Raw genomic sequence first — 23,419 nt, 5'->3', positions numbered from 1 at the left:
TAAAAAGGGTTATCTATATAGTACATAAGAATGTCCACCAGAGTGACCTCTCAACTCCATTTGAAATCTCTCAGCCATTGGAACTTTATTTTGTTTCATTCTGCTTCCCCCTTTTGGTCAAGAAAATGTTCTCAATCCCACGATGCCAGAGAGATTTACACCCCTGGGAGTCATATCTCACGTAAGGGGGAGGGCAGTGAGTTCACCTGGGGGGCACTGTGTTTTTGTTTGTTTTGTTTGGTTTGTTTTGTTTTAGTTTCATCAGCAATATTTGTTGCTTACAAATATGCAAGTACTAATCTATGGACTTAATTTCACTTCATATTATTTCTTTCAAAATTCATCATTCAGTTTAATACCAATGATACTTCATAGTTGTACACTTTATCCTGTGTAATTTCAGTAGTAATTCTTGTTCAAAATTCTTGACTCCTTGCTGAATTGAGTGCTAAAGGGTCCATATAAAGTATTTTATGTAACACTATGAATTTTCTAATGTGAAATCCAGCCGAAGATTTTCCTAAATTGTCTTTAGGATTATTATTATTTTTTTGCATAAGAATATTAATGCTAAGGAATTAGTGATCACTGATACATTCCTTCATTCATGACACCAATAAAGAGTTTTATACAGATTCACACTTGCCCTACAGGTGTTGCTATATGAATAAATGATTTTGTGTAATTTTTCATAACATCTCCAGCATGCATTAATCTGGTACTCTCTCAGGGGCTTCATCCTCTTGTAAAGACTTGCCTCTCTCTCAAGTAGAGGGGTGGATGTAGACTCTTCCACTTTCATTACATGTATATTTTGAATTCTCCCATGTTGTATATCTCAGACCATGCATTAAAGGCTTTTTGAAGCACTGTTTTTTATAACAACATCCAAAGTAAAGACATGTTTCTTAGTAAACACCAGGCATTTAAGATGCATACAGATGCTAATGTGGTGTTGTCTCAGTTTTATTGTGCTGGAGTTAGAACATGACTAACTCATGTATGTGTATATATATATATATATATATATATAGTATATAGTAAAAATGGATAAGCCTACTTGTTGCTTGTCCCCTGGGAAGCATCATGAAGTTTCACAGCAGTTTCATATTACTGGAGGCATTCTAGCTAATTCATTCTAACAATGTATGAGAAATCCTTCATTTTCCATTAATGATTGGATGTTGCTGTCATTTTGTTTAGATCTTAAAATATCTTCTTATATAAAAAAATCTTCTTAGGATCATATAAATTTTGATCTAGAAGAGACCTTACAAATTCATATTCCTCAACTTCAGTATGTTGTGGTTGTTGTTAATGATGGGTTATTCCAAATTAAGGCAAAAATATGCCTTTTCTTACTTTTTTATCAATGTAACTGTGTCATTCTTTCTTAAATTCTGATGTCACTCTTGAAGAGAGACAAAGGTGTAGGTTAACTGCATACTTGCTGGGGATTCTGTATGACCCAGGAGAGTTGACTGCTTATGTGGACAACTTACGTGCCCCACCAGGGGGAACAAAAAAAAAAGCCAAGAACTGCTAATAATCAGCTCATCCGTTATCTTCAATTAGGAAACTGCAGTGGTAAAACACATCATATAAGACAAATCCTTTGCAGGTGGCACATTGTTCCCAACCTATATAATGGAGAGATCTCTGCCCTGATGCAGTGACTTCTTGGATACCAGTGAATGTCAGTGACTGCAATAAATCACATTCACCGTGTTGTTCCTCATTACCTACTTTTGTAAAAATTACTGGTTTAAGGTTAAAAACCTTGATGGAACTAAATAATTTCAAGAAGAATTTTTTACTATCAAACCTCATAGAAGCTTTGAAAAACTTCTCTTAAAGTGGGATAACATTAGATTATATGTATTGTTCCAATAATAGACTAAGAGTTGTGAGGAAGTCAGAGGGACAGCTGGTCTCCACATCTGTCCTCAGATGGCATCCGGAAGTCACAAGGCAGGGACTGCTTTTCTATTCTTTATGTTATTAGAAACTAAAATTTCTTGTGAGAGGTTTAACACAAAAGCACTGTAGCTACCAAAACCTATGGTGTTTTAGAAATAACAAACTGACCACGTTTATTGTAGAGAAACAACCTGAGGACGTCAGCTCTCCAGCCTTCATTTCAGCACAGAATGGCTCGCCCCGCCTGAACCGAGGTGAAGTCCCAGTCAGGCCTGCTCCCCAGGAGCCCTATGATGTTGTCTTGCAACGAAAAGAAAATGAGGGATTTGGGTTTGTCATACTCACATCTAAAAATAAACCACCTCCAGGAGGTAAGGCGGCTGTATCCTGTTGTTTCTCCGTGCAAGTCGTTTTCTAAGCCTCCCACCAGGGCTTATGAAACTAATTAGGAATTATGTGTAAATTGCCTTGGGGACTTACCTTTTTAAGAATGGTGAATATTTTTCTTATTTTTGAAATTACATAATCTGAACCAAACCTTTCCAGGCTTTAGGGTCATCTGTCATCTCATATTTCATAAAATAAGTCTCAGTAACTGAGTGTCAAGATTATACTGTAGCAGTACTGTGTTTATCAGGGAAGTGACATAATAGATTTAGTAGAAGGTACAAGTCTGAATTTTCTTAAAGATGGGAACATGGTTGTTTTTTTTTAATTAGGAGAAATTGTGTATGGATAAATGAATTAAATGTTAGAATCAATTGAGAGAGTAATAGATTCAATAAGAATTGAATAAGAAACATTCCTACCTTTCATATATGCTTCATTCAAAGGTAAAAAAAATTTCAAAACCTTTGAAAATTAATCTAAATATACTGAACTGAGTTTAACAAAATGTCCTCATCTAGAAAAGATGAATGTGTAGATTAATTCCCCCAACAGAGGAGGAATTACCTCTGCTATGTTCAGGGCAGATTCAACAAATTAAATATCTGTCTTGTCTTGATGTTTCTAAGAAATCTTTAAAAATAATTTTAAAATCCAAAGGAATACATAATGAGAACCATCAAACTGATATTTATGTATTATGCTTGTCTGGTAACATTTTTTCCCCAAAATCAAATGATAAAAAATCTTTGACAACATGAAAGTGTGTTGTTGCCTCTGCCAATGGATTTGATTCTCTCTTGGGTAATGAGATCCTTTTAGATTGGATGGTCTAAAACCACAGTAAAAAAAAGAAAACACTTTCAGGAAAGTGTGAGCCAAAACAATTTGCAAAGAATCTTGCTAAAATTAATGCAAGTGTGTAAAGGAAGAAGATTCTATGACATGGATGAATTATTACTATAGTATCAGGTCACTGCTCACTGATACTGGTTTCCATTTTCCAAAAGCAGTTGCTATGGTAACACTTGGAACTGGAACTGTCACTGATGCTGTGAGGATGATTATGTGGCCTATGTCAGAAAAATGGAAAAAAAAAAAAAAAAAGCAGCTTTTGGATGGTTTCATGTTGTATCATTGAAGATCAGTATTTCCAAAGAAAAATAATCATTTCGGATAACCTTATTGTCATTCTCATACTATACTATAATCCCAGGCTTTCAGATTAACAAAAATGAAAGATTGTAAGTGTGAAAGATGCTGTCTTTGCTAACATTTAAAAAAATAGGGGAGAGTCTGGTGTTCACCGTAAAACTAAGCAATATAGAAGAATTCAGTAAAATAATTAAGTAATTTACATTACTTGAATATGTTTCAATAGTTTTTATATTTATTTATTTAGATAGTTTCTATTTGATGGTTTACCTACTATTCTGGTTTGCTAATGCTGCTGTTTTGCAAAACACCAGAAATGTATTGGCTTTTATAAAGGGGGTTTATTTGGTTACACAGCTACAGTCTTAAGACCTAAAGTGTCCAAGATAAGGCATCAACAATCAGGGACCTTCACTGGAGGATGGCTGATGGTGTCCAGAAAACCTCTGTTAGCTTGGAAGGCATGTGGCTGGCGTCTGATTGCTCCTAGGTTGCGTTTCAGCTCCTCTCTCAGCTCCTGTGCATTCTTCAAAGGGTCCCTTGTGGCTGCAGCATCTCTTCAAAATGTCACTCTCAGTTGCTCTGCATCTGGGCCTGTGTGACTCTTTTATGTGTCTCCAGTGATTTAATTCAGACCCACCCTGAATGTTTGGGGTAACACCTCCATGGAAATTATCCAGTCAAAGTCATCACCCAGTTGGGTGGGTCATATCTCCATGGAAACATCCAATCAAAAGCTTCCAACCCAATCAACACTAATACATTGGCCCCCACAAGATTACATCAAAGATAATGGCATTTTGAGGAACATAACATCCAAACTGGCACACCTACCATGAAATAGGATTAGATACAGTACTATTTTAATACTGCAGATACTACTTGATCTCTGTATAAGCGAGTGTCATGAAGTGTTGAGCTTTGTAATCAGACAAACTTGGATTCAAGCCCCAAATATGTCTTTAATAGCTCTCTGATCTTGTGCAAATCATTAACCCTCCAGAAGCTCCAGTTTCCTCTGTAAAATGGGGACACTAATAACAGTCCTTGTCTCATAGGAAGATTGTAAGAAATGATGCATGTGAAGCCCCTAGCCCGGATCTTCAATAAATGTTAGCTGCCATTGCTTGCTGTAGCTGCTGCAGCCATTGTTATCATCATCATTATTTAGAAAATTGTTTGCCACTGTCTTTTGACTTTTTTTGTCTTAAGAAACTTTTAGAAATTTATCAATACTTGAGAAATGAGATGGGAAAGAAAGCCCATTCAAAATGTAAGATTGAGTCAGCAGCTAATGTTTGGCAGGAAATCAGTGTTTGCAGCTCATTAATTATCAGCCTGAATGGTAAATTAGAAGAATTTTATATAAAGTACTTGAGATTTTCAGTCACAGCACAAAACCAGAATTGATAATTTCACTGAAGTGCTAGTCAATAATCTCACTAAATGCTAAGCCCTGCAAACATTCTTCTTGGAACTCCACCCCTCTCATAGTTAGAAGAATCCTGGAGTGAGCTTGGACGAGCAACTTTCACTCACAAAGACTGAGCAATATGCTGCAAACTGCAAAACAGAGGTTTAGTTTGGAAAAGAGTTAACACAAGCAAAAAAGGCAGGAAACTTGTCAGACAGAAAAGATCATTCTTTATGGATCTTGTCTGTGAACTCTGCTCAGTATTGTTTTTTTTTTCTTCTGTTTAAATTGTATTTCCCAGTAATATCTGTCATAAGGAGAGTTCCCGGTAGCATCTCTGGTACCAGTTACAACATTCTGAGAGGCTCTACTGTTGACTTTTGCAAAGACCAGGGATCCAGGTCCAACATCCTCACTCCCTGGACCCAGTATGCCTGAGTGCTGAATGAATGGAGTTCTTTAAGACGAAAAAGACTCGACTAGTGTTTGCTTTGCCAGTACTTCAGAGCTTTTAGTTTCGCTCTTTCTTATCATATACTTTTCAGTTCTGGTTGCAACAGGATTTCTTTGAGAAGAGGACATTTCCAGTTACTGTATTCTTTTTCCCCCCCTGAAAAGAAGTGCTCTAAGAGCACTAAAGTGATCTCAGCAGCTGTATAAGCCAGGCCGTGAGGCAGATTTAGGCCAAAGGTGAATGAAGATGAGTAAGTTGTCTTTATGGCAAATGGCTATTGACTTTTGTACCAACAAAATAAAGCAGGACTTCAGTTTTTCCTTAGGTATATGTATTCCATGGGTTACCTAGTTCATTCAGAACATGTTCATAAGTCCTATTTTAAACTAATTTGGTGGTACTCCTATGAAGCCAAGACAGTAGCAATCTGACTACCTTTACCTGCCCTCACCCAGCTTCAGGAAGTTCTTTACCAAGATTTGCCAGTCTGATGTGATTTGCTGATGTGATGAGAAAAAGGGACCATTAAGACTTCAGGATTACTTCTGTTTGATGCTTTCCCAAGTCTGAATAAAGCCCTTTGAGTGTGCCAACAAGCGGAATAATTTTCTTCTCAAGGGATGTAGAATGAACATTACATTTGAGTAAAAATTTTCTAAGGAGAATAACAAAGATACTGATTTACAAGGTCACCACGGGGCCACCATGTGATTCACCATGTGCCACCCACTGGACTATCAATGAATCAACTTGTAATACCTGGCACAGGACACAGTCCATACTGCACTGGCATTTTCCTAATTACTTTGTTTTAAGGAAAATGGTATAATAACTGCTTGATATAATTCAGAGTTAAATGGCACTCATTTCCAACACTGACTTCTATAATTTAAGATATAATTTCCCACTGCATAATCCCAAAAGAGCCAAGGAATGGCACTGTCTATAGACACTTAAATCATGACAAGAGTAACTTTGCCAAATGAAGGCTTATTAAAATGTCCCTAACATACACCTAGAAATGATTCAGAAATTCTGGTAAGGAGCCCATCTTACTTTGGAAATTAAACACCTTTCACAGTGCCACTAAAAAAAATATGGATTATCCCTATTCATAACAGTCAGCAGTCAGCTGGAGCCATGTGCCTGATCTAGGCTGGCCGATTCTCAGAGGAGATGGGAGGAACATTTGTTTTTTAATACAGATGCCCCTTGTGGCATGGTAGAAGATATTTTGATAAGATATCCTGAAAATCCGAGAAGAAATTTTAAACAATAGTAAAAGCAAAGTGTCTTAATCAGTTGTCTGGGGAAGCCTTAGCATTATGAGCTAGAGATACACTAGTACTGCACCAAGTGACTTCAAATGTGTTAGACTCCGCTTTGTGCATTCAGGGTAGGATTTTATCCATGAGCCAAAGAGTTTAATGTTAAACATTCAACATTCCAATTCCACTTGCTTTCCTAATTAAAAAATATCAAAATGCTTAAATAAAATAGGAACTAATTTTTATGTAGAACTAAGTATTCATTTTAATGGTCAGTCATTTCACTGTATATGGACTTCAGTAACTGAGGAGTTGTAAACTTGAGTTTGAACTGCATTTATTTACAAGGTTCCTTGTGGGAGTAAGTGCCCCTTCAAAAGTCAAGCAGGCATTTATACTGAGGAAATAATTTAATAGAACCAGAGATGTCTCACTGTAGCAATTTCTAAAATAGCTAAAAACTTAATGCAACCTAAATGGTCAAAAAATAAATAATGATACATCAGATCAGTGAGATATTATCAGTATCAGTGAGATCAAGTAGCCCTTAAAAGGATAATTAGGATGACAGTATAAAAATTGGAAATTGAGACGTGAAAAACCACAAAGTATGTATGTTATGATTGTAATTATGTAAAGAGAATATATGCAAGTAGACAGAAGTGCAAAGTAATATGAAAATAGTTGCATTCAGATAGAATGATCACATTTGGAGCTTTTTTGGGTGTATTTTTAAAGCATTTTCTTTGATGTTATTATGTTGAAGTTTTAAACAAGGATGATGATGATAAATCCAACACTAGCAGATATCGTAAATAATTGAAAAAACCTGGGTTTTTCCCATAGTTATTCCTCATAAAATTGGCCGAATCATAGAAGGAAGTCCAGCTGATCACTGTGGAAAACTGAAAATTGGAGATCATATCTCAGCGGTGAATGGGCAGTCCATAATTGAGCTCTCTCATGATAACATTGTCCAGCTGATTAAAGATGCCGGTGTCACCGTCACATTGACCGTCGTTGCTGAAGAAGGTAGGAACTGGTAGACTGGCCTTCCCCAAGTTGATCCAAGAGGCACAGAGTGTACAGAAGGTAGTGACTTCCTCCAAGAATCACTGCTGTGATTGAACTGTTTATAAACCATAGAATCTCCTTCTTTGCCTTCTCCATTTAATGAAGTTAAAGAACAGTTTATTATAAAGTTGTCAGCAGCTCAAGAAAAATAATCCAGCTGGTGAGTGGTGGCCGTTTGTTTATGTGCTGGAGTTTAGAAGCAGACACCCAGAAGTGAAAGAGATTGGCAATAATTTTCAGGTCTTATTTTCTTAAAATAATGTCTTAAGTCTCTGCTTGAGTGAGAGAAAATCCCCTAAACAGTTCAAAGGAAGTCACTATTGATATCAAGCCTTTCATGTCAGGCTCATGCCATAGTGTGCCTTTCCTTGGGGGCCGGGCTTTGTTCTGGACAGCTGCTTTATCAATAAAGAGTATATACAAATCGCCAGCAAATAGGGCATAAAACCCATCCTGGCAGCTTTGGAGTTTTGCAAACGAGTTTAGTGTCTTGCCTTGCTTTCAGGCTGCCTTTCATTAAGAATTTCTAATTAGGAACCATTTTGAATAGCATCAGTCCATGGTCTTTGTTTATGAATTACAAGGCAATGTTTACATAATGCTCATCTCATTTTTCCTTATTTTGCAAAACTAATGAGGAGAAGCGAAAAATGGCAGACTGATGAAGGGTCAGTCTTTGGTGATACAATTCCTGGTATATAATGTCATTCTATGTCCCATTTTCCCCCATGACCCTCTAATCTAGCCAGTTTCTAGGTCTTTTATACTTCCTCTTTTTTCTTCCTTTCTTTTCTGTTCCTCCTGTGCTATGCTCATAAATTTATATCTAAAAATTTTTAAAAAATTGCAGTAATCTCCTTTCTGTCCAGTAGCGGGTATTTCTGCATGACCTGGAGTTAACCTTTCTCCCAGGCCATTTTGGTTCTCACTAGGACCTGGTGATGCCGTGGTATCTCTGCCCCTGTGTTCTCTGTTCTCCAGTCTGTCCTAGACTCAGTCCCAGACTCGGCTGACTCTTCTTTCTAAAATCCTCGGATATGTTTCTCTATATAGGCCTCCAATGCTTCCTTACTCTCTGCCAGAGTGTTTTGAGATTTTTCACCCCCCTATTAAATGTACCTCCCTATGTTCTCTGTAAACCCTCTGCTTGAGCTAGGTTTGTTTCCTCATTGGTCTCTGAGCACACAGGCTTCCTCTCTTAACTCCCATAGCACCTCCTGTCTCTGCAGTTCACTTAGCTGTATTCTTGTATAATTATCTTCCCATCTAAATGGTTTGCTCTTTTAAGACAAAGATTGTCCTCATATCCTCACATACTTTATACTTTAGTAGAGACTTAAAAAATATCCATTGCCTGCCTGTGATGATACTTAGTAGGTGCTCAGGAAATATATATTTTGAATAAAGGAATGAGTAAATGAATGAATGAACAAACAAATGAAGTACAAGTAAGGATATTTTCGTTCTGAGAACTTCTGTGCCATTATCTACCAGAGGCAAGATAAGCCCAATAGAGGAAGTAAGTCTTTTGAGAGACAGACAAGGGTTCAAATCCTGATACCAACACCTCTTAGGTAGCTGTATTACCTTAAACAAGCTATGTAACCTTTGTAAGCCTCAGTTTTGTTTTGTTTTTTTTTTTACCTGTTTCAGGGTCACTGTGAAGAATAAGGTGAAAATGTAAATAATCTGCATAAATATCCTAAGGTGCTCATCTAATGATGGCTGTCATTATTTTCCCACATTTTTGCTTGGTTGGCTCTCTCATTCAAGTCTGCTTAAGTCTCACCTCCTAAGGAAATTACAATACTTAGTAAGCACTTACTAAGTGGCAGGCACTATCCGAAGTACTTTATGTATATTAACTAATTTAATACTTAACATAATGTTATGGGATATGCACTATTCTTTTCCCATTCTATAGATAAGAAAACTGAGAATGTTGGTTAAATCTACTCATGGTCATAAAGTTAGTAAGTGGCAAACCAGGATTTGAATTAGGCAGTCTGGCTCTGGCCTGTGCTTTTAGGTGCTATGCCTTCCCTCACCCATAGAATCTAAAATAAACCTCCCCCTGCTTGCACCATTCCTCATTTAATCCCTCTCCCTGCTTTGCTTTTCTTCATTGCACTTAGCTCTGTCTGAAATTATTTTAATTACTTGCTTACTTGTTTATTGCCCATCTTTCTCACTAGAATGTAAGGTCATAAGATCCATGAAGTTAGAAATTTTGTCATGTTCAATGCTAAATCCCAAGTGCCCATATACTTGGACTGATGTCAAATATATATATTTTGTGGTATGTTCTAATATTTTGTGGTATGTCCTAATATTTGCTAGGAAAGTCTTTTTCTTTCTCTTGCTCTTTTTTCAAATCAACTAAATATTCATGGAACTTTTCCATATAAAATTTTAGAGAAGCTTATTAAGCTCTTCAAAAAAAAATCCAACTGGAATTATAAAAATTAGAATATATTGAATGTATATTTACTTTGGGAGGATTTGTATCTTTATTTTCATCCCATCTAAGAGCATGGAATATCTCTCTAATTATTCAGATCATCTTTTATGTTTTTTGGTTTAGAGTTTTAGAAAGTTCTCTCATAGGGTTCTTATTTGTTCTTGGTAAAGATGATTCCCAATACATTATAATGTTTGTTATTATAGTTTAGTGGGATTTTGTGTTTTTATTCTAATAGACTCTTTAATAGTACGTACACACAGAAACTAGTAAAAACTTTCTTAGTGAAGGAGAGCTATAAGTAGCCCATTACTTCCCTATTTGAGGAATTTTCAGTTAAAATTCAGAGAAGACATAAGCTTGTTTGATGTCATAAATATTTAACTTTATAACAGTTTATAAAGCTTGTAGCAGTTTATAACACAGAAATAAATTGGAGAAGCCATGTAGCATGGGTTGGAGAACTAAAAATGAAAAGAATACCAATGATAGAAAGTTTTACTCAACCTTAAACAGGACAATGAAAAGACACATACCTAAAAAGGCCGCACCAATTTGTAGTGCATGTTGCCTAGCAGTGACATCTCTCATCATGAGAAGTAGAGGTGAACTTGAAATTGATCACTTATTTATACTCTTCTACTCTCATGTTATACACCCATTGCTCTAGCCAAGCTACTAAAGCCAAAAAAATGATTTAAATTGGCCACATAAAAGGTATAAGTGACTCCCAGTCATCTTAATTGATCCCATTTTTTCACATTAGTTTCCATTCCCTTAATAGTAGTCATGAGTTTACAATGACAAAAGAGAATTCAGCTCCATAAGGGGTGCTCAAATTTGGAGACAGGTAACTTGAAATTGGCAAACCCAGTAAGCAAAGGTGGAAGGACTTGTGGGCATTTCCGGTGAGTATGGGGAATATAAAGAGAAATGAGGTTCCCAGTGCCCTAGTGTGTACGTACCCTTATATGGGTATCCTAGAGTATACGTATATGTGTGCTTCTCTGTTCAAACTCTGATCGATAGGAATAAATGAATGAATGAATGAATGAATGAATAAGGGAGAAGGGAAATCTTTACTTTTAGTAAAAATATCAATGCATTTTCCCACAAACTACTTCATTGTTTATTAACTAATGAGCCTAAAATCCATATTTAATTAACTTTACAGTGAAGAAGACTGGCAGAGACCATATTAACCAAATAATAAAATATATAAAATTTAACACTGTCACTAATGGGACAAATCAGCATTGTCTACCTTGTGATATGACAGAATGAGAAAAGTATAGTATCACTTTTGAGGTAATCCTACTGAAATGGATGGGGAAGAAAAAAAGAGAGAGAAAAATGAGGTATGATTCCTGTAATCAAGGAGTTCACAGTCTAGCAGGAGAACAGGTATTCAGCTGACCCGAAGTGATAAATGCCATGAAAATGTGATCGTGGTGTCCTTAAAGAGCCAGGTAAGATTTCACTGAGTAAGTGACATTCTGAGAACAGAGGGTAAAGTGGGCAGGCAGGTATGCCCAGATGAGAAGTTTGGATAGTATCCTGTGAGCATCAGTCACCATAGAATTTTAATCTGGGCAGTGGCATGTTTCAATCTACATTAGAACCAGAATCCTGGAAGCAGAATGAAGGAGAGATTGTGGCAAGGAGACCAGTTAGGAGGCCAACATAGGTAATTTGTAAAGCTAATTAGGAAAATAAAATTCATAATAGCAATATAAAAGAGCAGCACATATCTAGATTACCAAAAAAAAGAAAAAAAAAAAAAAGAATTCATGCCCCACCCCAGCCTCCCTTTTTTTTTTTTATTAAATTCAGTTTTATTGAAATACATTCACACACCATACAATCATCCATGATATACAATCCACTGTCCACAGTATGATAACAGTTATGCGTTCATCACCACAATCTATCTCTGAACATTTTCCTTACATCAGAAAGAACCAGAACAAGAATAAAAAATAAAAGTGAAAAAAGAACACCCAAATCATCCCCCCATCCCACCCCATTTGTCCTTTAGTTTTTATCCCCATTCCTCCACTCATCCATACACTAGATAAAGGGGGTGTGATCCACAAGGTCTTCATAATCACACTGTCACCCCTTGTAATCCACATTATTATATAATTGTCTTCAGGAGTCCAGACTGCCCAGCCTCCCTTTTAGAAGACTTAATTTTAATTTTAAAGAGGAAATACAACCCTCTAGATAAGTCCTGAAAAAGTTGGCCCCACATCTCTCTGTTTGGTACACACCGTTCAAATCCACATAGACACACAAACCCAGCAACCAGAATCAGCTCTGGAGATGCCCTGGGGGCCACCACGGCTTGGCTGTAGACTATCACTCTTACTTCATGGCACTTTTTACCAACTATTGCCTGTGTTTCCAAGGCATTCTCTAGCTTCCATTTGCAAGAAATTCTTAAATAAAAATAAGAATTTATCTGTGTCTTTAGTTCCAAAGAACTTTCAAGAGGAGCAATTTAATCTAAGCCATAAAATAATGATGCATAGAGTATAGCCTGCAGTTTAGCTTTCTCAATAGAAATTGCTTCTTAAACTTGTTGTGTGTCTCTTATCTTTTACATCACTCTTTCTCTGTTCCCATTATATTCCAAGAGTCATTTTATATCAGTTTTCACATGTTGTCTAACCTAAAAATGGCATCTACATTGAATGTTTTTGCTAAACGAGGTAAATATTTTAGATTACAGACATTAAGAGAAATGCAACCACTAATAAGAGATACCATTTTGATGATGATGACAACAATGATAGTAATTATAATAGCAGATATTTGTATAGTGAATTTTATGTGCCAAGCACTGTTCTGAGCATATACATTTATAACTTATTTAATAAAATAACCCCATAAGTTTAAATGTGTTTCCCATTTTATAGATGAGGAAACTAGACACACGGAGAATTTAAGTAAGTTGCTCAGCTAATGATGATGGAGTCAGGCTTTAAACTCCATCAGTCTTGTTCCAGAGGTCATGTTGTTAATCACTAAGCTATGCTCCCTCTCTTTGATATTTTAAATATCCCATGCTTTGGTTTTTAGACAGATTAAAATATTCAAACTTTTCAGCTTCTAAAATATGAATTCTGGCAGACTTAAGTACCTCTTTTAACTATCGTCTCCCTCAACTAGTTCTAGATGCAGGCAGTTACTATCCTTAGCTATGACATCTGCCTTCAAGGACAAGCAGGAGATCCAGAGCTGTTGGCAATGATACAGAAACAATGTTACTTTTTTCACCTATATTTATGTTCTTAGGATATAGAAGCAATAAAATCTTTATAAACCTTTGTCAACACTCAAGATGATTTTATACATTTGTCTTTCGTACTCAGTGTCAGGCAAAATAACTACTCCAGTATTAAAGATGCAAGTTCAGAGATATGTATGTACTTTGCAGACTAGCCTCTGTGTTCCACTATTTCCCAAGACCTATCTTTGTTGCCTGGAGTGGTTTACCAATTATGAGGAATGTGTTCTGTAAACCTATAGAGCAGGTTATAAGATAGTTCCTGGAGCTCTGTCTCCTAGGAAAACATTATCAAGTATGATCATCTCTGATTATCATGTTGTATAGTGATCAAAACAAAGATGGAGAGGAAATGTGTGCAGTAGGAATCTGACTCCTCTTGAAACATAAACATTAATCAAAAGCCAAAAGATGTTAATGTTCTGATTCCAAAGTGCTGACAACAGTGATGTTCATGCCAAAGTTGCTAAGTTGGTAAAGTAGTAACCATTTGTTATCGTCTCCCTTTCATAGATCCACTTGGCCTTCATACTTCTATGTACAGATCCTTATTTCTGTTGTTTTCTCATTTAAACAGAGCATCATGGTCCACCATCAGGAACAAACTCAGCCAGGCAAAGCCCAGCCCTGCAGCACAGGCCCATGGGACACTCACAGACCAACCACATACCTGGGGACAGGTGGGGCTGTTCTTCTTAGGTTTTGTTTTTCATCTTCCCTCATCTCCCCGCCCTCCATCCCCACCCCTTCACCCCCTCACCCCCAAGCAGTTATGCAGAAGCCAGCCGGTGAGGTCAAAATGAGAAATCTTGCATATTCCACCCTCAAATTCCTTCCCTGTTTCCCTGCAATTCCTTCACTCTCCTTCCCAGCTCCTGCCCTGGGGCACAATATAATTATCTAGTCATGCATGACAAGTGGGGATTAGAGAGAAGTGACAGTAGCATCTGGCTCTGCCACTCAGACTCCTCTTAGCTTTAGTAGAAAAGCCTCAAACCCACATGGATTTCCGTCTTCTCAGACTACCTGAAAAGGGCATAATAGTATGTGTACATGTCTCTTTTCTGTTTTGTTGAAGATATTAGCCATGAAACATAAAATAGATTTCCAGAAATTCAGCATCTTCCCGTGTATTGGTGCTGTGTGAGAGCCATTTTTCACTTTTGACAATGTCAACTTATCTGTCCTCTGATTCAGTTACTTGAGTGCGGTTTTCTTTGATGTAAACTGCCCTAAGACGTCCTTAAAAAAACCATGGAGATGTTGACTCTAAGTGGTGCTAGAGTTAATGCCCAAGGTTTTGCCTAGCATTTCTCTGGTTCTACAAATGTTCTGTCATTTTTGCACTTGGTCAGAGGGAGAATGGTGAGGTTCAGTTTTTATAATAAAACAGGGTTAATCTGGCTTTACTTGTAGACTCATTTGCTCATTGCAGAGAGTAACTTGATTTCTTTCTCTTGTAGAAGTGTCCTAGAAGGTGAAATTGGAAAAGATGTCTCCACTTCTTACAGACATTCGTGGTCTGACCACAAGCACCTGGCACAGCCTGACACTGCAGTGATTTCAGTTGTAGGTGGTCGGCACAACCAGGTAAACAAAAATCCCCCCAGATATGGACTGATATTTGGAGTCACAGAACCACTGACATTGGTAACTATTTATTCCTAATACAGTTCAGGTAGATTTATTTCCAAAATTAATAATTCTTGAGAAATTATGTTCAGCATTCTATTAATTTTCATGAAGAAATGTAGAGTAAAAGAAATGCTTACCCTATAGTTGGAGAAATTTGAGCCTTTACTAGCAGTGTTTTAGGTAATCAAAGTAGAGTTTTGATTATTTTTCCCCAGGGAAAGGAGTCACAATCTACTCAAAGGAAGCACTTTCCAAAAATCTGTTCTCTGATTGTTCCATTGTACATTGACCAACTAGTAGAGAAGACATGTAATCTTCGGGTTAATTTAGGCTGCATCTTTAAAAATTAAGGAGCCCTTCAACAAAAAACTTATATTCCTTCCTTATGATACAGACCTACCTAGAAACATATATTGAGAGTATAAATCATTTCTTCTGGCTATAAAAGTAGTCTTTCTTCAAAACATAAATAAAGCAATCTGTGAAGACTTGTTTTTCTTCTCTCTCTCTCTAGAGCTTTGGTTGTTATCCAGTGGAGCTGGAGAGGGGCCCCCGGGGCTTTGGATTCAGCCTCCGAGGGGGAAAGGAGTACAACATGGGGCTGTTCATCCTCCGTCTTGCTGAGGATGGTCCTGCCATTAAAGATGGCAGAATTCACGTGAGTTGACTACTGTCTGCAGCCTTGGGTTCTGTCTCCAAAAAGGAAACTTCTGAAAATAGTAGATTCAAGGGAATGCAGAAACTCCCTGAATCTAAGAAGCAGGATTTCCTATCACCAGAACCGGAAAGGCAAATGCTCGTAGTTTTGCTTTTTCAAATCCCCTGTGTGTTATACTATATTGCAATTATGCTACTTTTGCCTTTTTGACCTTGGTCAAAAGACATATCATTTTTTTACTTTCATAGTCAACATTTGAGGGCAAATAGATTAAATAAAACATACTCAACTTATGAAAATTCTTGGAAAAGCCAAGATAAAACAGAATCTTCAGCTTCTTCCAAGAAACTATAGGCTCAGGATTTTTTTTTCCATTTTGTTCACCAGAGGTTAAAGGGACTCACGAAACCTTTATTATGATTTGAAGGACTAGAATTCACATCACTAGTGTTCCATCATAGGTATTCTCAATTCTGGAACACTGTACCTTTGTACATGGCATTGAAGACCAGGTTGTTTATGAACCTGCATAAGATTATTTTCCCTCCTTCTCTGACATTACTGAAAGAAGAATCTTATATAAAAGACATTGGCTGTCTTCAATTTTTAAAAGAGTTCATTTGTTGGTATTCAGTTAGGTTATTCACTAAAATTAAAAAAAAATTTTTTTTTTTGTACTTTTGACTAAGTGAACTAAGTAGAAAGGAAAATGATGTTTACAAATTTTTAGATGGTATGATCTAAGAATGATTAGAAAAGGCTTTTCTGAGTGAATGCAGTTATGAATTTTCCACATTACTACTTCACTCCCATTACTAGACAGTGGGAAGCCATAGAAGGCTTTTGAGCCAGGAGTTACCCCTCAGAGCAGTACAATGATAAAATCAGTCTATTAGTGGTGTGCAGGATGGAAGAGGGAATAGAGGCAGCTATACTACCTATAGCTATAATTTAGGCATAAAATGGTAGTCTAGGTGGGAGTGTAATTTGAGTGGTAATACTTTGGATAGATGATAAAAGATATATGAGATCAACTGTTAATGAATGAAGGACCTATCTAGATGACTGATAAGTATTTGTTAAATGAGTGAGGGATGAAGGAAACGTAAGAGTAAAGGATGACTCAGAGGCTTTGCCCTGCCTGGACTACAACAAAACATTAGGGAGGTCAAGAAAGGATTAGACAAAGACTGATGATATAGTAAGTTTTAATCATGTTGAGAGAGAGGCACCAGCTGGCTGATCAGGTGTAAATGTTTAGCAGGCAATTAGAACTATTACAGAGCCCCAGATTGTGACATTACCCAGATAAAGGTAAAGGTGATGATGAAATCACTAGAGCAGAAGATTTAGAGAGTAGTGGGCCAAGGACAGAACTCCCAGTAAAACCGGTTAATTAGCATGCCAGAGAAGGTAGAGAAAATGGGACCGGGGTTGGGGGTTGAGGAAGGGGATGCAGAGCCACAGAATCGGAACTCAAGAGTGTTTATGACGAGGAGAGGGACTAATGGCCAAATGCCTTTGGTACAGCTAATCAAGAGCTGCTAATCATGTTCTTGTAGAGACAGTTTAATAGAATGGAAAGAACATGGGTTGAAAATCAGCCAGAACAAGGATCAAAACTCAGTTCTGCCACCTTATAGCTATGTACCCTCAAGTAACTTCTCTGAACCTCAGTTTCCTCATGTGCAAATGCAGATACTATATGTAAACTTCATGGTCCAGAATAGTCACTGAATAATGACTTCTCTTTCTTTTCAGCCAAGTAAAGTTTTAATAAGAGCAATTTGAGGCACTGTTTATAGGGCATGGCATATTTACTCCCAGTCTTCTTAAGCCTTTTCCTTTTTTTTTTTTTTTTAATATGTTTGGATATTTTAAATCAGTTTTTTAAAAAATCTCCCATTGAATAGAGTGTCACAAAAATCCAATTAAACCAAAAACTAGGACATAACTGTAAAATAAGTATTGGTTCCAAACAAATAAAAGGCAAACAGACCTTAGAGCAGACAAAGAACACTTTTAAAATGTGACATTCTTTATAAATGAGCAGAAAATTTACAATCCCATGATTAAATAAACTTTTATTTTTAAAATAAATTGAAGTTTGAAAAAAAAGCAAATAAACTGTTACTGCTATATGCAGGTCTACTCTAAACTGTAGGAAAAATAAACCAGCTTTTCAGAGAAAAGTGATTTTCCAGCTACTAAATTATCAAAATCTTTGGCTTGGCAAGGATCATGGGAGCTTTAGGTATAAGTGGTGCTCAATAAAAATTTGTTGTGACAGCCTACTCTGGTGGCCACGGCCCAAATGGTAAGAGTAGTTTATCTCCAGCTAACGCTTGCACCATTGCAGCCACCTGAGCACCTCTATCTGCCTCCCCCTCTGGCCTGTCCTGTCCTCTCTTGCTTTCTCTGTTAGTCAACAGCTGTATTTTGGGTCCTATTATTTCAGTATCTTCAGCACCAATATAGTTCTTTGAACATTCATAGTAGGTGCTCCATTGTCAAAAGAGTAGAATTGGTAGATAATACTTCTTGATACTGAGAGAATTTTTTTTTAAATATGTGACATTAGCTCACCACACTTTAACATTGGGGAGACAGGATTTGGGACATATGCAGTCTTTAGCAAGCAATAGAATAGTGTAATTCAGTAAAACAAGAAAATGTTAACCTGTAATATAAATGGAAAGGTGTTGAGAGGCATTGAGAGGACCTATAAATTTGGTGAGTCTTGGGCCAGTCCTTAAATCTGGTTAAGATTTAGAGTATCAAAGAGGAGAAAATAAGGTGTTCTAGGCAAGAGAAATCAGCTGAATGGAAAGCCTTGTATTAGGGAATAGTGTCGATTTACAAAATACTAAGAATCTGCTGTCTGCCCTGCAACAGGTGTTTTCACTTATAGTAGTTTTAGTGTGACAAAAACTTTGTGAGACAGGCAACAATATCCCCCTTACAGAGTCAAGACTGAGCCTCTGGGAGGCTAAGTAACTTGTCAGGGTCACCCAGCCGGTGACGGCCATATCGTGTCCCAGGTGTGTCATCCTCCAAGTCCTGGCCCTGTGTTTTCTACTACACAGGCCACGGTTTGTGTCAGTTTGGATTTGATTCCATTGGGAGGCAAATAGATTCTGAAAAGGCTATAAGATAATGGTAGCAATGTGTTAGAAATATTCATTTGTAATAGTCATACATTTTTACTGGGTTTTTTTTTTTAATAGAAGACTGGTTAAAAAGAATAGTGACTTAAAAAAAACAAGAACAATTTTTCTCTATCCTTTCTTCCTACTTCTTTTGGTTCTCTTATTCTCATTTTTTCTCCCTTCCATTTTTCCCTTCTTTTCTCTCTGCTCTCCTTTGCCCCATAATTTTTTCTTTAATACAAAGCTGAACTTGAATTGTATTTGTCGTATTCATCACAAGAAGTATTCCCCTTTATTCTTAATCACATTTTTAATTTTTAAAGTAACTTAAAATTTTAGAAGAATGTTTACATTTCCCTCTTAAAGTTGCCAATTTTTTAAGTCTTGTTTTGTGTAGTCCAGTATAGAATGTTTCTCTCCTTATGAGGGCTGTCTACCAAAAATCTAAAAGCTGCTGTTCCCTTCCCCCAAATTAAAAGTTAAATGAAAGTGACACCTGGTGGCAAATATGTTCAATTACAAGTTTTATTGACAGTTACTTGTTTACTAAAAGAATAAAAAATGTGCAGGTTTGGACAGTGGATTTAGATTTAGACCAAAACGTGTGATTGAAATTAACTATAACCTTAATTATGTTTTACAAGATATACCCAATGCATGCTCCAAATACTATCTACTTTTTCATTTGTCTAATTATCAGCAGGATTGTTTGTGCTAATTTAGCCTAGTTCCTCATAAAAATGATTCTTCAATCACTTATCAAGGAAAATCTGGTATTGACTTTTGTTTCACCTTTATATTTTAGACAGTAAGTTTTTTTATTATGTTTTCCCCTTCTCCTTTTTTTTTTAACATTTTATGTCATTTTCTATATTACACCTACCTTTTTTCTGATCTTCCATTTCTTCAAAACCAAGACCTATATTTTTTCTTTTATAAATATGCAGAGCTAACATTTGTTCATACTTGGTTCATACTCACAGTTTTATCTCATTAAATCCAACAACCTTCTCTAAAGTAGGTACTAACATTATCCTCATTTAACAAATGAGGAAGATGAGGCCACTTGGCTTGGAAGAGGTGGAGCCAGCATGTGAACCACTCTATTATCACTGCAAGCCCAGCTTCCTAACCACTGTGCTGTGCTGCATCTACAGATAGAGTTGTCCAACCAACCTTTGTTGAATAAAGTTGAGTCTCCTTCTGTTGTGTTACTTCTGGACTGTTTTAATAAGCTCATAAATATTTGAATTGCTTTGGGGAATTTCCATAGTATTCTATTGTTCATTTTTTCCAGTTTTTTTAATCCAACACCCTTCAGTTGCTTGTCACCTTAAAATATATTTTAAAATCTGGAAGGATGTCACTACTGTTATTATCATTTATCAGGTCCTTTGCAAAAGTTATACTTTGCCTTTTCATATTTTTCCTTTTTTCTTTTAGAATAACTACAGACAACATTTCTAGTAAGCAATAATGTTACTGAGGCATATTATTCTGATTCCTAGTGTTATTTGTTTGTTTTTTAAGGAAATGATTTCACACTAAAATCATTATATAAAGCCAGTTTTAAATATTCATATTTTTAAATGAAGCTTGAATATATTCTCTAAGCTTCATTTGTTAGTTTTAATCTATAAATATTTAATTTTATCTAATGCCTTGTAGAAGTTAGCTTAGACTAAGTTATATAACACAAGATCTGCAAATCTTGGTTTACAATAACAAACATTTATTTCTCACTTCCGTTTTGACTGCAGATCAACTTCATCTCTTCTCCAAGTTTCCTTCATTCTGGGCCCTGGCTGAAGGAGTAGCTCTTATCTCAGTCTGCAGGCAGAGAGAAAAGAGCAATGGTGGCACTCAAAGCTCAGAAGTGATATCTATCACTTGTGCTCACATTTCATTAGACAAAGTAGCTCTCTTGGCTGACCCTGAAGTCAGTAAGGTTGGAAGGTTAATCCTATCTCTTCTCTCCGGTAAATCTACCCTGTGTGGAAACAAACCTCAAGTTTCCCTAAAGAACATCATCACATCCCCACATTGTTCTCTAGAACTAAAGATGCTATACAGCTGTACCTGAATCTGCCCCTTGTTATCTCCTATTATTTCCTCCACCTCAACCATAGGAGAGAACTGGCTCCAATAGTGGTTTCTGTTCAGTTTCACTTACTAAGTCTCATGTTACCTTGATTTCTTTGATTTTCCCCCGACCCTGCATAGGATGGTCCTGTTTACATGTTCTCTTGTCCCTCCTAGAGGAAACACAATAGGACTGCTCTTCACAAAGGAAAGTTGTCAGTCAGTGCATACAGCCATCTGAAGCTGAGCCTAAATGTAGAAGAAATGTCCATTTTGAGGTCCTGTTTCCCAGACTTATTCAGACATCCGTGAGGATGTGCTATAACTGACAGAGCCATGACTCTCATCTCCTTACCCTTGATCCTGGAAAGGCCTCACCTTATTCATGTCATGTGCCCACAGCCTCTGGCTATCAAATATTAGCATTTATGCTACAGGCTGGCAATTTGCAGAAATACTTTGTTCGCCCAGTGCCATGTTATAAACATTTTTTAATTTGAATGACTTCAAGTTACAAATGCTGTATTGTGTTAGTAGCCTTGAATTTATAGGCGTGTGACTTTGGACTCCTGCCCTAGAGATATACATTTTCCTCTTAGTACTTTTTGGCAGCATCAGCTTTGATACATTGTAGATACATTTTCATTGTTTTAAAAACATCATTATTGTGTGTTGGACTTCCCTGTGTTGGAGGTGATAACTCACTTCCTTTTACTTTGTTATTTCTTATTGTATTGCCTGTGAATGTGATGTGCAGAATTTGTGCTTTTTCATATTTCTTAAACATCCATTCATAAAAATTATATTGTGAAAGACTTCAGTACACTTTAGTAGGAAATGCATTCCCTCTTTTATTTAATGTTATAATTGATTAGTTTGGACTGTCATTCATCTCTAAATGTTGTCATTATTCTCTTTTTGTTTACATGGCTTTTTAATAATACATTAAACTCTTATTTCCTTTTAAATTAAACTGGAAGATAATTGTAACTAATAATTTTTTGTAATTGTTACTATCAATTTCTACAACTAATCATGAAAACCTTGAACCTTCTTTGATGGCAATGGCATGAGAAGTACAGGGAATTTGCTTCTTGGGCTTTATTGTCCTCATCCATTTGGCCTTTATCATGCCATAGAAGTCTGCAACAATATTGGAAATTGGTGATTTCATTCTTACTTTATTAATGTTTAAGAATATCTTTTCTTTCAATCTACTATAATCTCTTCCAGATTTTTAAACTTTGAAGTCTCTCTTAAAAATCCTAAATTGGGATATATGAAATTGCCATTTTTTGTAGGTCAAAAAAAATTGACTATTAGCAATATTGTATGGGTCAACTCAAATAAAAATCAGTTTGGTCAAGTCCCAAGTGATAGTGGTAACTCCTTTTTGAGAATTCCCAAAATCCTACCCAAACCTTTCAGTCCTAGCCAAAGAATAAAATCAAATAATATAACTGATTTTAAAGCCTTTTCTTCAAGCTCTTAATAGTTTTGGAAGTTCTTTTTACATAAAGCTTCACTACTAACAAGTGTGCATGTAGGTATTTTAGGGATATCTCTTTGGTGAATACTTGAAAGTAAGACTCTGATTTTCCATTCCAAGGCTATTTTTCATTGAAGTTTATTTACCTGTTCATGGCTTCAATGGTTGAGGCTTTTTTTTTTTTTTTTTTTTTGCCTCTTTTGAAACTCAAATTCGTAGCAATCTGGTTCTTTGTTTTCTACACCTTTCAGTGTTTCTTGAATTTTCATCATTGTAGTGGTTTAAGGTACACCAGAAAAATGTGTTCTTAAACCGAATCAATTCCTGTGGATGTGAACCCATCCTAAGTAGGACCTCTTGATGAGGTCACTTCAGTTAAGGTGTGGTCCACCTCAATCAGGATGGGTCTTAATCCTATTACTGAAGTTCTTTATGAGCAGAATGAAACTCAGACACATAGAGAGACAGCCAGAGGGAGCAGCCGGAAGCTGAACATTAACAGAACCTGGAAGAAAAGGGAGAGGCCAGGAGACACCACTGTGTGCCTTGCTACATGACAAGAAGCCAGTCCCAGAACACCACAGTCTTTGGGAAGAAAGCATCATCTTGATGACAAGTGAATTTGGACTTGTTCCCAGCTACAAACTGTGAGCAAATAAACTCCCATTATTTAAGCCAAACCATTTTTTGGCATTTGCTTGAGCAGCCAAGGAAACTAAAACAGATTTTGGTACCACGAGACTGGCGTGCTGCTATTGCAAATACCAAAAAAAACAAAAAAAAAAAAAGTGGCAACAGCTTTGGAATTGGGTAATGGGTGGAGGCTGGAAAAATTGTGCAGTGCTTGATAGAAAAGCCTATATTGCTTTGGAAACTGTTGGTAGAAATATGGATGCTAAAGGTACTTCCAATGAGGCCTCAGAAAGAAATGATGAATGTGTTCTTGGAAACTGGAGGAAAGATGATCCTTGTTTTACAGTG

The 23,419-nt window shown here is 36.6% G+C and overlaps 2 protein-coding genes across 6 annotated transcripts in view; one reads left to right on the top strand and one right to left on the bottom strand.

Moving 5' to 3' along the window:
* The window catches only part of MAGI3 (membrane associated guanylate kinase, WW and PDZ domain containing 3), a 294,015-nt gene that overhangs the window by 262,914 nt on the left and 7,682 nt on the right, over window positions 1–23,419 (top strand). For all 4 annotated transcript variants that reach the window (XM_037826333.1, XM_037826332.1, XM_037826335.1 and 1 more), the window contains exons 15-19: window positions 2,103–2,291; window positions 7,445–7,630; window positions 14,003–14,105; window positions 14,889–15,015; window positions 15,575–15,718. In XM_037826333.1, coding sequence (XP_037682261.1) covers window positions 2,103–2,291; window positions 7,445–7,630; window positions 14,003–14,105; window positions 14,889–15,015; window positions 15,575–15,718 — 749 coding nt within the window. The remainder of the gene's footprint in view (window positions 1–2,102; window positions 2,292–7,444; window positions 7,631–14,002; window positions 14,106–14,888; window positions 15,016–15,574; window positions 15,719–23,419) is intronic.
* PHTF1 (putative homeodomain transcription factor 1) overlaps window positions 20,534–23,419 on the bottom strand; it is a 142,141-nt gene continuing 139,255 nt past the window's right edge. For both annotated transcript variants that reach the window (XM_037826336.1, XM_037826337.1), the window contains one exon: window positions 20,534–20,697. In XM_037826336.1, the coding sequence (XP_037682264.1) occupies window positions 20,635–20,697 (63 nt within the window). In that variant the 3' untranslated portion in view covers window positions 20,534–20,634. The remainder of the gene's footprint in view (window positions 20,698–23,419) is intronic.

The sequence above is a fragment of the Choloepus didactylus genome, chromosome 2 (assembly GCF_015220235.1).
Source record: "Choloepus didactylus isolate mChoDid1 chromosome 2, mChoDid1.pri, whole genome shotgun sequence".
Taxonomy (NCBI): Eukaryota; Metazoa; Chordata; class Mammalia; order Pilosa; family Megalonychidae; genus Choloepus; species Choloepus didactylus.
Note: the sequence above shows the minus strand (reverse complement) of the source record. Positions and strands in the feature narration are given on the sequence as shown.